At 33.8% G+C, this 12,983-nt stretch overlaps 3 protein-coding genes across 4 annotated transcripts; 2 read left to right on the top strand and 1 right to left on the bottom strand.

Moving 5' to 3' along the window:
- The first annotated feature begins 689 nt into the window (after positions 1-689).
- LOC115700664 (ABC transporter B family member 29, chloroplastic) lies at positions 690-4,597 on the top strand. 2 transcript variants are annotated; one of them, XM_030628283.2, is made up of 10 exons: positions 690-1,514; positions 1,633-1,719; positions 1,827-1,934; positions 2,088-2,354; positions 2,673-2,756; positions 2,848-3,064; positions 3,319-3,404; positions 3,554-3,741; positions 3,864-3,993; positions 4,115-4,597. In XM_030628283.2, exons 1-10 carry the CDS (start codon positions 837-839, stop codon positions 4,244-4,246), a joined length of 1,977 nt encoding a protein of 658 aa, XP_030484143.2. In that variant the 5' UTR covers positions 690-836; the 3' UTR covers positions 4,247-4,597. The 2 variants fall into 2 exon arrangements, with proteins under 2 accessions (XP_030484143.2, XP_060958453.1); XM_061102470.1 differs by having other exon boundaries at positions 1,374-1,514; positions 1,628-1,719.
- Positions 4,598-5,768: 1,171 nt separating this feature from the next.
- On the bottom strand, positions 5,769-8,232 carry LOC115701232 (transcription initiation factor TFIID subunit 9). The gene is made up of 3 exons (XM_030628975.2): positions 7,752-8,232; positions 6,827-7,113; positions 5,769-6,409 (listed from the first exon to the last, which is right to left on the bottom strand). Exons 2-3 carry the CDS (start codon positions 7,082-7,084, stop codon positions 6,122-6,124), a joined length of 546 nt encoding a protein of 181 aa, XP_030484835.1. The 5' UTR covers positions 7,085-7,113; positions 7,752-8,232; the 3' UTR covers positions 5,769-6,121.
- Positions 8,233-10,724: 2,492 nt separating this feature from the next.
- LOC115698878 (replication protein A 14 kDa subunit B) lies at positions 10,725-12,515 on the top strand. The gene is made up of 3 exons (XM_030626082.2): positions 10,725-10,913; positions 11,092-11,350; positions 12,149-12,515. The coding sequence occupies exons 1-3, from the start codon at positions 10,899-10,901 to the stop codon at positions 12,211-12,213; spliced, it is 339 nt and encodes a 112-aa protein (XP_030481942.2). The 5' UTR covers positions 10,725-10,898; the 3' UTR covers positions 12,214-12,515.
- Positions 12,516-12,983: the final 468 nt, after the last annotated feature.

The raw sequence follows: 12,983 nt of genomic DNA, 5'->3' as shown, positions 1-12,983 counted from the left end.
ATATATGCAATATTTTATCGATGATGCATAATCTTTAGGATATATGCAATATTTTATCGATGATGCATAATCTTTAGGATATATGCAATATTTTATCGATAATACATAATCTTTTGGATATATGTATAATTTATATAGATTTTCTCTATCATATCATAGGCGCACATATATTGTAAATATTATGAATGATAAGAACATAATATATATATATATATGAAATTAATAATAAATATATAAAAACATATACATACATATATAATATATGGATATATAGATAAAAAGAAAAAAGAAAACAAAGGATTCTTGAAATTGTTTCAGTCAGATAAGTATATATATAAATATATATTTAGTGTACATGACTTTAAAACAATTCAAGAACTTTAACAAAATACTTACATTGGGACATAGCATAGACTCATGCTTGAAGCTTGGGCAGAGACTCGTGCTGATAACGTGTTATAAAATAATATAAAATAATATAAAATAATATAAAGTAGATGAGAAAAAAGAAGAAGAAGATGAAGAGAGAAAGAGAAAGTGAATGAGAATTTCTGAGTTGTTTATTCCAATGGGGTGAACCCCTTACAATTAATGACAATAAATAAAAAATTTGGCCATCCACATAATTATTAATATTTATAACAGCATTTACCTTTTTTATAAAGATAATTTTTACGAAAATGATTGGTTGCTGAGCTCAGAACAAGTCCCAAACACAGCGAGCTACTCAGTACTACTCAGCTGAGCTCCCTCAAGGTCAGCTCAAGTCCGTACAGTACAGTACAGTACAGTCCCTAACTTTACCAGTCAAACAAAAAAGAAAGAGAAAAAAAAACATGTCCTTGTTGATCTACTCTCCTTCCTCAACTTCTCCACCACAACCCTCTCTCACTTTCAATCCAAAACCTAAACCCTTTTACCTGATCATGTTATCCAAATCCAAATCCAAAACCCATTCATCAAGTTTCAATCTTTCGCTTTCGACTTCTCCCAAGCTCCGTAACTGCACCAGACTCCTCTCCCTCCGTCCCAACCAAACCACAACCCAAAACCCTAAACCCCTCAATTCCCTCCACTTTCATTCCCTCTCCCAAACTTTCAACTCCCTCAATTCCCTCCATCCTTACATTCTTCCCCAATTCAGACCCATTCTCTTCGGCTGGCTCTGCAGTCTCGTCTCGGTCTACTCTCTCTCCAGGATCGTTCCTTGCGTAGGACAACTCCCTGCTACTCTCGGAAACTTGAATGGGTTCACTCGATTGAGAGACTCAGAGGGTTTGGTGTTGTTGGGTCTCTTCGTGTTGGCGCGGTTCGTGGCCTGTTACTTGCAGCAAGCGTTTCTATGGAACGCTGCCTTGAGTGCCACCTGTGAAATCCGGGTTCGGGTTTTCCAAAAGATTTTGCAGAGGGACATGGATTTTTTCGAAGGTGGTGGAGGTTTGGCCGGGGATATTGCTTATAGGATTACTGCTGAGGCCTCGGATGTTGCAGACACTGTCTATGCTCTTCTCAATGTGAGTTTTGATATATATAAAAATGGCGCCAAATGAAGGTTACCCTTTTCGGTTTGTGAGTTTAATTTTCTTGTTATCTATTGAATTATACTTGATTTTGTGTTTGATTTTAGGACAGACTATTGTACCAAGTACTTTACAACTGTCAGCAATGGTAGCTCAAATGTTGGCTATAAGCCCCTTGCTATCTTCTATATCAGCATTGGTGAGGAAAAGAGCTAGTAGATTGTATTTGTATCAGTATTATTTTTCTTTTAAATCAACAAGTTTTGTGTTTATGAAGTTTTATTAATTATGTTTCTTAAATTTTAGGTGATACCTTGTATGGTGTTTGTTGTTGCTTATCTTGGTCAGAAACTTCGTATGATTTCTAAGAACGCAAATATTACCGTTGCCGCTTTGTCAGCTTATCTAAATGAGGTTTCTATTTTGGTTTAATGATAATCATCGCCAATCTTGACTTGCATTTATTGAGACCCAACTGTCAAAGCTTCTGCCTTTCTGTTGGGGTAGTGTTAATTTGTGTCTGGTTCAAGATGCATGTATTAAACTATAGCATTACTCTTTCCGTAGATTCTTCCGGCAATTCTTTTTGTGAAAGCAAGTAATGCAGAGCAGTGTGAGAATGCTAGGTTTCAGAGGCTTGCTAAAGCTGACTTATCTGAACGGTTAAAGAAGAAGAAAATGAAGGCTCTTATTCCTCATATCATACAGATTATGTATTTTGGATCCTTAGTTTTCTTCTGTGCCTGTTCGTTGGCAATTTCAAGAAGTTCTTTTGATGGGCGTGACATGATTTCTTTTGTAACGTCGTTGATTTTTTTGATTGAACCAATTCAGGTAATGTTACATGCTGGAAACTTCATTACATCCTTATGTTTTTTATTCTTTTGGTTCATGTTGAAGTTAGGCATGTGTTTTCAGGCCTTAACAAGCCTTGTAGTTGTGGACTTGTGCTCTTTGGCCACCATTTATTTTGTGTGTTTAAGTTGTTCTGCTCCATTCCTTACTGACAGTAGTAGTTTATTGAGCTCTTTCTTTAATCCTCTCCATTTTGGGTCATTTCTAGGTCATCTTGCTAATACACTGTATTGTTATTATGGTCCAGTAATTAAGGAGCTGTCTTAAGTTATCAATCTGAATTAAAGAATCACGCAGGGCATTGGAAAAGCATACAATGAGTTGAAGCAAGGAGAACCGGCCATTGAACGTTTGTTTGACCTTACCAGGTTCAAACCAAAGGTAAATTATATTTTATTTTTGTTTTAGTAGAAGGTAAATTTTGTACATTTTGAGCAGTCACTTATTAGTCTTTTTTGATTACTCATTACAGGTAGTCGAAAAACCTGATGCAGTTGATTTGAACAATGTTATGGGAGAGGTGCACTTTTGTAATATATCATTTAAGTATGGAGAGAATATGCCTCTTGTCTTGAACGGATTGTCCCTGAAAATCAAGGCTGGAGAAACAGTTGCTCTTGTTGGGCCCTCTGGGGGAGGAAAGACGACTCTTGCAAAGCTTCTGATTCGACTTTATGATCCTTTATCTGGTGAGCTATGTGGAAAGAAATACTGCTACTTTTTGAGCCATAACTTTCTTCTTTATTTATTTCTTGAACCTTGAGGCTCGCTAATACTTGACCTTTCAATGTGAGGGCAACAGCCAACATTCTTCAAACTTTTTCACATCCCAAAACATTCTTCAAACCTATCACATTTCACTGTGAAGTAGAATTCGAAAGAAATTGAAGCTCCTTGTTTCATATGTTGAGGTGTTTATTTATTTATTGTTCATTTTTAACAGGTCATGTACTTATTGATAACCAGAATATCCAAAACATTCGGTTGGAAAGTTTGCGTAGACATGTTGGCTTGGTTTCTCAGGATATAGTGAGTGATTCCCTAGTCCCAACTCTTACTTTTGAAATATCTATATTCTCTTTCGAGTTTGTTAGTTAATAAGTGAAAAGGTTTAATATTGCATGTTCCCATGCACCAAATATGGCAATTTCTAATGGTTAAATCTCTTGATGTGTCAGACCCTATTTTCAGGAACAGTTGCTGAAAATATTGGGTATCGGGATTTGATGAAAGAGATTGACATGGAAATGGTAAAGGATGCAGCACAAATTGCAAATGCGGATGAATTTATTCGAAACCTTCCAAAAGGTTATGAAACCAACATTGGACCAAGAGGCTCAACCTTGAGTGGAGGCCAGAAGCAAAGGTTGAAGTCAAACTCGAACTCTTTGATTTCTAACATTGAGCACAATCGCTAGGGAATCGGCCATGATTAGTGATTCAGAAATCGTTTACTAACATCTCTTTGTATGCTACTTCCAAATGCAGATTAGCTATTGCTAGAGCGCTCTATCAAAAATCTTCAGTTCTGATATTGGATGAAGCTACTTCTGCTCTTGATAGCAGGTCCGAGTTATTAGTGAGACAAGCATTGGAACGGTTGATGGAGAATCATACAGTTAAGTAAACGAGGAAATCTCGATCTAGCTCTCACTTACTAGTACAACCTAACCCCACCAAAGAAAGAGTTATAAAGAATAATCTTGATTGCTGATATATGTTTGTACTGTCACAACCAGGTGTTGGTGATTGCTCATCGATTGGAGACGATTTTAATGGCCAAACGGGTGTTTCTTTTGGAGAATGGAACGCTACAAGAGCTAAGTCGCAATCAATACCAGTCAAGTGTATCAAGAGGGCTAGTAATTTGATTGACATCATACAGCAATATCTACATGTAAATACTTTTATAACAATTCATATTTCATAACACCAAAGTCATAAAAGAAAGGGCTCATTGCCCAGGGCGAAAAAGGGTTTTAACAACCTCAAAAGTTAGAACATATGTATAACTGTATTCTAAAAGAGAGATAACCAAGAAAAATAAAAGAGAGTTCACCAGTATCGGATCAGGTTATTGGGGGGTGCGTGTGTGAGGAGGTCATGGGATTGAATCTCAGCTTGTGTAACTCAAAATTATGCTTCGATAAAAAAGAAAATATGGTATTCATTTTACATGTTCTAGTCCTTTTTAAGTATAAATCAATTCAAGTTCATCTTCGTAATCTGTTCTGTTGTGTGACTTGGAGTTCAACCTGTACGGAGTGATTAGTGAATATATTGCTCTGGTCAAAACAACACAAAAGCTAACTGGTATTAATCCGATTAGGGTAACATTTGACATAACAAGCTACTAAAATTATGAGATTAATACAAATTACCCTTGAAAATAGTGAAACAAGTACAAGCAAGTTATTCTAATTATTCATCTCCAGAAGAATTCTTGAACAGATTCTTGCCATGAAAGTACAAGCATGAGCATGATTAAGACCCCAGCGAGTCCCCATGATGAGCTCCCAATTCTAAGTACCCATGACGGATCAGGAGAGAGAATAAACGAACTGCTTGAAGGCGAAGATGAAGAAGACGATGAAACTGTTTTAATGGCAATAATAAGCCCTGCTAGAACCATAGGCAGAACAAATCCAGAACTCCATTTCGTTTCAAAATTTCGAGTGGTCTCTCTTTTCCAGCTAATGTTGTATAAAGGAGAAAGCACTACTGCAGCAACTAGAGCTAGTATCATGGCCACTGATCTAAGAGATGATGATGGTGAGTTTTGGTATGTGCAAGAATTGTAGGCACTAGCCATTGTTATAACCGTAGAAATTTCCAGTCTTTTTTCTTTGAATGAAATGATTTAACTTGATGGTCAAGAATGTGGTTTTGTGGGTGATTTATAAGAGTAAAAGAATACGATGGTATGAATGGTTAAGGAATCTAGTTGGAAAGCTTTTTATCATAATATTAGAAAAAGTGAGATGATAGCCGTCCAAAACGTGAGAAAGGAAAAAGGTAAAAGGCATTGTTAATAGTATATATTATCAAGATGTGAAAGTTTTTGGAACAGGAAAAGGAAGGTATTTTGAAAAAAAATGTATATCACAATTACGAAAAAATAAGCATTACACTAACTTGAAAACATCAACTAACGAGGAAGTTATTTTGTTCAATTAATTGCACATATTTTATTACATGATTAATTGATATTAGTACAAGCATTTATAAAATCCCAAACAAATAAGTTATAATTATGGTCACGATAGATGATATGATTTACTTACACACGATTTCCTTATAGTCAAGTTTTTAAATGATAGAGTACTTTTGTAATTAAGTTTACATAAATATCATGTATAAGAAAATTAGTGCTAGTTTAAATAAAAGTAGCAATGCAGTGCAAAATTAAATCTCTATTTTGTTTTTTAGAATATCTGTATTTAGCTTAAGCTGTGTCTTAATATTTCTATGAATAAATTTGTGGCACATATCATTACTCTTCCAATAATTGTGATAACCTGAATCAGTGGTAGTAGTTAGCATTTTTTTCTTAGAATCAATACTTTTTTTGATACTAGGAGAGGAGGGGTTTGAATTTAAGACCTTTTCTGTTTGAGGAGAAAGGTGGAACCACTATAGCTATGCCTGTGACCACTTTTAGAACCAATACTTCTGCATTAAAAATAATCATACAAATCATCACTTGGTGGTAATTCTATTCACAAGTACTTCTCATAGACTAAAGTTCACTTGGTACGTTTGAGGGGAAAGGACACCCTCTGTGACTGCGGCGGCACATCTGTTGTCTTCTGTTCTTGTTGGGAAGGTGTCGTTGTCACCGCGGCAGGATCAATAGCTTCGTCATCTTCCTCTATTTCTTCAGCTGCCTGAGCAGATTGTCTCCTCGGGAGTGCCAGCTGGTAATTGGGGCTGATCAATGTGTCTTGTTCGGGAGGGAGTGGAACACTAGCAGGCCCTGCAATAGACCTTGGCAATGGAACCTTGTTTCGGTTTCTAGCAAGCTCCAGTAGGACCTGGTGGCAAAAGAGTGGTCAAGAAAATTCACTATGTAGTCCTATGTTTTCTACGATCCACAACAATGTACATTCATTTTTTAAGTATGATCAAGAAAATACAGTTCAGCAGGAGCCGGTTACAAACTGCGATCCTATTCAAGCGAAATTTCCTATAATTCCAAATAACAAGCTCCAAGTATATAAACTTTTCATTGTTGAGTACATGATAAATATTCTTCGGTTCTTAGGATCAAAATTCAAAGAGCAATTGCTCAACATTAATGAATCAATACAGGAGATGATAAACATAACAGTAAAAGAAATCCTTATTTTAGTATAAGCTCAGTTAGTAATCATCAAAGCCTGCTAAATGTTCAAAAACGAAAGTTTTAAAGCATCGAGGTGAATAAAAGAGTTAAAGCTAAAGAAATTTACCTCCCTTGGAGGAGGTTGTGAGAAGCTGAAGTTGACTTTGGATTGAATGGCAAGCTTGACATCGTCAGAGTCGATTGCACCTTTGCCCGCATGCTCCGAGTAAACCTGTGAATCGGTTAGAACATCAACAACATAGCGATACCAAAGCTCCAAGAATTGGTGAATAACACGAGGTTCATAGTCCTCCACGCCCATTGATTTCAAGAGCGATTTCACAATCTTTGCATCCCTGGGCAAATCTTCCTCTCCTTCTGCCATTTTTTTTAGTGGGTCCTTCTCAAATCGAACTGCAGCATAATTTTAGGGATCAGATTTCTCAATAAAGCAAACAACCCACCAATCAAAAAAAAGGTAGAATACCCAAAACTCCAACTCTTAAGATCGAGATTTTAATGGATATCATCTCTATGTTTTGGTATCGCTATGTTTTGAACTCCACCAATTCAAAACAATACAACAATGATCAAACCAAAAACAAATTTTTTGACAAATTGTTAAGCTACAACCAACTCGGACTAGCTACTGAGTTATCAAATCGCTTCCTTTTGCACTGTACTTCCCAATAATTATTTTAGACCCAACAGAATCATTGCAGTAACAAATATCAAGCCAAAGATAAATTCAAACACCTAAGTGTCAGCCCCAATAGATATGCAAAGCACAAAGATTAACAACTTTCTCTCTAAATTATTGAATTAAGAACAAAATGAGGCAAGTTTTATCTTATCCATCTCATCTTTGCCGTTTTTATCAACAAAGGCCGATCTATACACCAAAAACCCAGAAAATATAAAATAAAAATAAAAATAAAAACATGAAAAGCAATACTATAAACTGTAAGCATGAATTGAAAGAGCACCACAGATGAGAGATACAACAAGATTTCGAAAACAAAAAGAAGTAAAAATGGTTCACTAAGCCTGACCTGCGTGAGAGAGAGAGAGCGTAGGAGGTGGTTCCGGTGGTGGGGGAAGCAATTAGGGTCGGCACCGGCGGTGTGAGGGCCTGAGAAGAAGACGGTGACCGTGGTGGTGAGTTAGAGTGACTCGATTGAGCTCAGAGAGAGTAGAGAGAAGATGAAATGGAGTGAGTTAGGGTAATCCCCCCAAAAAAAAAGGGAGCGAGGATTTGATTTTTGGTTTTGTCGAGTATGTTTGGTAGGAAATATTTTGGGATGGAAGGAAAAGTTGAAGGATAGAGAGAAATCATTTGTTTGGTAGGAAGAAGGAGGGAGAGGAAAGATGAAAGGATACCTTCTCCATACAAAATCTAATCCTATGCACGGGTGTTTATTGAATCACATCCAATATTTTTATGCCTATCCAGATCCGATCCAATCATATATTGGATGTCAGATTTTACTATCCGATTCGATCCAATCAATTTCAGTCATCCAATCGATTGGATGTTGGATTTGATTGGTTCTATTATGTATTTCATATATACTAGTTAAAAGTTAAGTGCCGAAGTAAATATTAGTTTTATTTAAAGTTTTTTTTTTTATTTTTTTATTTTTTATTTAGATTGTATCTAAAAGTATGATCATGTGAATGATTTATTTTATTAAAGTAATATTTGTACTATTATATTTGGCTAATAAAATATAATTGGGTATATATTAGTCATAATAAAATAATATACTACAAATTTATGTGAAGACCTGACGTGTTGAAAAAATTGCTGAGAAAGCAACTGTCTTTTTCTTCAAACTTTCTCTTTCTGGTTGTTATAGAAGATGGGTTATTATCATTGAACGCCATTAACCAAAAATCAGTGAGAAAAACTGCAGAAAAAAGAAAAAAAAACAAATAAAGATCTTAGCTTTACTTTACCATCATAAAAGGGGTTCTTAAATGAAGCCCACTTGGGAAAAATATCAAACAAGAGGAGGACATTATATATATAATTAGATATCAGAGGAAAAATCTCACTAAAAACAAATACAATAATGCAAATAATGCAAATACAATTATTAGTACTAATAATGAAAATAACATCAAATTAAAAGAAAAACCATAGAAGAAAACAAAAAGAAAAGAAAGATAGATAGATAGATATCTAGTAGTGGGTTGGTTGGTTGGTGGTGATGAGTACTGAAATGGAAGACGGTGAAGGGAGAAGGGATTTACAGTGTTAACACTATTGTAAGGATTTGGTTTTTGGCTTTGGTTATTTTAAGGAAAATGGGTGTTTGAGAATGGATTGAGAAGTACAAGTCCAAATTCACAAGCAATTGCCGAGGCAGACGATGACTTCTTCAAATTCACAAGCAAGTGCCGAGGCAACCGATCTAAATGGGTCTCGCGAGTACTGAGGGGTGAGAAACTTTTTTAGTGGAATTAGTTTCATCATCACCATCAAACTTATAATTTCATAAAAAATGATAAAAGAAAAATACAATTTTTTAGAAAATTAGATTTACTATCGTTTTAAATTTAATATTATTTTATTTCTTTCATAAAAAATAAAAAAAAAATTACAATTTTATAGGAAATTAGGTTTACTATCGTTTTAATTTTAATATTTTTTTATTTCTTTTTTTTTTGGAGTTAACGTTGATGTTAGAGAGTTATGTGACTAAGATATTTTTTTTAATTTAAAAAAAGATTGTTTAATTTTTGGGTTTAATTATTGGGTTTATTTGTTAACGGGAGATCAAACCTATTAACATCCGTTAAATTTAACAGAATATTCTTTTATTTTTAAGGTATATTCTGTTAAACCAAGAAATGCCGTTAGATAAGCACTTTTAATGTATAAAGATATATATTTATTGGTTTAATTTGAGTTTATCTAATATTTTAGACCTAGTATTTTTTTTGATCTCAGATCCATCTAATATTTTAGGTCCAGTATCTATTGGATTGGACTGAATCCATCCAATCAAGAAAAAAAGAGTAAAATTTTAATGTTAATTTTCATATATACATATAGATATGACGTATAACAATATAAATATAATTAATCATCCAAAGTAAATGTAAATACAAATTAGTTCGATTGGATGTTGGATGTATTCGATTTTTAGACGCCTCATCCACCATCCGATCCGATCCAATTAGATATTTAAAAATAACATCCAATCCGATTCGATCATAATTGGATATCCAATGTTTGGCGGTCTATTGTAATTGGATCGGTCGATTCTCATTGGATTTGATCAATTTATGCACAACCCTAATCATATGTTTGGTTAGTATGGAAAGTACGATGGAAGGAAAGGATATGAAGAATAAAGAATATGAAGGATGGAAAGCAAAGTAGTTTTTTTCTATATTATTTGGTATGAGAAGTTGAATTAAAAGGATATAATTTACTCTAAAAAAAATTTGTGAAGATATTTAATTTTAATAATTTTTATTTTATATGAAAGTTATATTTATTATATATATTTTTAACGATTTTTTTCTATTTTTATTATTTATCAAACAAAAATAAATTATATTTTAAATATTATGACAGAACAATTAAAATAAAAAATTATATGAAATTTAATTAGAAAAAAATAATATACATGATTTAGAAAAAAAAAATTAAAATAAGTATTTAAATTAAAATAAAGTAGAGTGAGGAAAAAATGTAAAAAAAAAATATTAAGAGTAATTTTAAAAATTATTTAAATTTATTAAGAAAACTACATGAAAGTGACAGGAAAACAACTTCAAAAGAACATAAAAATAATAAAAAAACTAATAATAAAATAACAAAAGTAAAATATAAAAATAATATTAAAACATTAAATGACCGTATTTTCAATAATAAAATCTTAAAGACGGTAAGAAAATTTAAAATTCTATACACTGTAATTTTGTAATTTTTTAATTGATTTTATGTATTTAGAAATAGTCCTCCTAATCCCTCAAAATTTAGAAAATAGCCAAAACATGTCCACAATCCCATTCACCAAACAATGCATCATCAGAAGGTATAGATATCGTACAGGCGTGCATAGTGCATCCACCAAAACTTATGTCTTATGGGCGGGAACTATATAAGTCTATAAATAGCACCTCTCACTCATTTTGCCGCCTATTATAGTCTCACTCTCCATTCTCCCTTTTCAAACTCTCCCATGGCCGCCCATCAGGTATGTTTCTTCAAACCCTAAATATATTCTTTCCATTCTCCGATCATGCTTGCATTTCTTTTATTTTATTTTATTTTATATTTTTTTAATTTTCGGGTGCCCTAAATCTCTCAGATCAAGGTTTTTCTTTTGTCCTTCTCTTTTTCTTGAATTATAGTAATTTTGGCTATGTTTTCAGGATATGGACACGTCGAACCCAGCAGTTTTTGTCAATGCCGAGCTTCTGCGCCTGTATGTTGGAAGAAAGGTTCGGGCACTGGTTCAGGTTATCCGATCTGAGAATGGAGCTGTGATTGGGAAATCAACAGATGATAATCAGATTGTTGTGAAGGGATCTCCACCGGGCTCCCTCACAAATTTTGTTGAGGTCATTGGTATTGCTGATGGTGATAAATCCATTCGGGCTGAAGTCTGGAACAACTTTGGTGATGCAATTGGTATGATTCTCCATACCTAGAAATAAACTGTATTAATGTATAAAAGAAAATATTATCCTTATTTGATTGATGTGGTATAGGCATTAGTCAACTATGGCAGTGGTTAGATTTAGCAGTTCGTCTTGGGGAGATTTATAGCAGATTTAAAGGGTAACAACTTGTATATGTAGAAGCTACTTGTTTGAATCTTCAGTAGATAGTGAAAAAAAAAATGGGAACATTATGGTCGAGAGCCTCTGTCCAGATTCTTTTGCTTTGCTCCTCAGAAATGAATAGAGTTAAGAGTGCGAAGATTAACACTCTCGCTTTCTAAAATGAGTTCAATTTGTAGATTTGTTTTAAAAGTTTTAAGCCATAGCTTGTGCTATCTTGTATAAGAACTTTTGTAGTCAATTATGATTATGGGATGCCAATATTTTGAACTTTTAGACTGTATAGTATGTATGGAAAAAAAAAAAAACTTGATTCAACAAAATTTTCAATACCAAACATGAAAAATTCATTTGTTCTTTTATTCTCCACACTTTTTTTTTTCTTCACCAAAAAATAACTTCCAAACATAGAATTACAGCAGCAGTTAAGGTTTAGTCTAATTCCCAGGTATCATCACATTCAAGTGTTTACTTCATTTAGATACAATGACTGACTGAAAATTATCCTTCAAATGACTGAAATTTATATAAGACAAATTTAAAGTTTTATTGTGATAATGCCATTTTTCTGATTTTTTTTATGCATCCATCCTTTATTATTTCTTATTTTTAACATCAAAAGATCATTCTTTCTTTGCTGGTGTAGACACACATAATTACAATCAGGTTTGTCAGCTTGCAAATGGAGAATTCAAACACTTGTTCATCTGAAGCTCATCAAGTTCAGATAGTGATCAAACTTGAAAGTGCTCTAGTGGGACTGTAAGCAGAGAAGGTGAATAGAGTCAAGTCTTGTAGTTTTTATATGTAGCCTCTGTCTTCTACATGAACTAATAGTATGTCGAGGGAGAGGTTACATTTTTGTTTGTACAACTCATGAATGATGATTTCACATATATATAATTCTCTAGTTTGTACTGATTTCGACCTGGATTTTTCTTTCAAAATGCTACTGAATGTATGAAAATAGAATTAATCAGAGTTCATAACATAAAATTGTTTACCCTTTTGAATTGTGAGATTCATACATTTTTTTTTTCCCATTATGAATAGAAATACAAGGAATTAGTGGTGGTTCGAACTTAATATCTGAAGCACCTAATTTCTATTACATATGACGCTATGTAAGTGGTGGTTTAATTTTTTTCGTCACAACTTTAAAAGACAGTGAAAGTTGTCAATGCTAGTCTCACATGAGCCGAATTATTAGAGGATCTAGGCACCCAAGCAACACAAACCCGAGAACCAGTCATTAAATCCATAGGCTTGAAGGAGTAGGCTAAATTCCAATGAGGAGATTGTTGCTTCAAAATCGCGAAAGCAAGTTGCTGGTATTCAGTTAATAAATTTACATCATGAATTACCATTCTCCGTAGAACCTCCAAGCCATGAACAACTGCCTCCAACTTTAAAAGACAGTGAAAGTTGTCAATGCTAGTCTCACATGAGCCGAATTATTAGAGAATCTAGGCACCCAAGCA

The sequence above is a fragment of the Cannabis sativa genome, chromosome 8, assembly GCF_029168945.1.
Source record: "Cannabis sativa cultivar Pink pepper isolate KNU-18-1 chromosome 8, ASM2916894v1, whole genome shotgun sequence".
In the NCBI taxonomy this organism is placed as follows: Eukaryota; Viridiplantae; Streptophyta; class Magnoliopsida; order Rosales; family Cannabaceae; genus Cannabis; species Cannabis sativa.
This window is presented reverse-complemented; position numbering and strand designations above follow the sequence as displayed.

Bases quoted from the DNA above. Each gene is read 5' to 3' on its own strand.
- LOC115700664 (XM_030628283.2), top strand. From the start codon at position 837: ATGTCCTTGTTGATCTACTCTCCTTCCTCAACTTCTCCACCACAACCC. The intron at 1,720-1,826 runs GTGAGGAAAAGA...CTTAAATTTTAG, and splicing joins TATCTTCTATATCAGCATTG to GTGATACCTTGTATGGTGTT. The intron at 3,994-4,114 runs GTTAAGTAAACG...TGTCACAACCAG, and splicing joins GGTTGATGGAGAATCATACA to GTGTTGGTGATTGCTCATCG.
- LOC115701232 (XM_030628975.2), bottom strand. From the start codon at position 7,084: ATGGCAGAAGGAGAGGAAGATTTGCCCAGGGATGCAAAGATTGTGAAA. The intron at 6,410-6,826 runs GTAAATTTCTTT...TTTTGCCACCAG, and splicing joins CACAACCTCCTCCAAGGGAG to GTCCTACTGGAGCTTGCTAG.
- LOC115698878 (XM_030626082.2), top strand. The intron at 11,351-12,148 runs GTATGATTCTCC...TTGCTGGTGTAG, and splicing joins CAACTTTGGTGATGCAATTG to ACACACATAATTACAATCAG.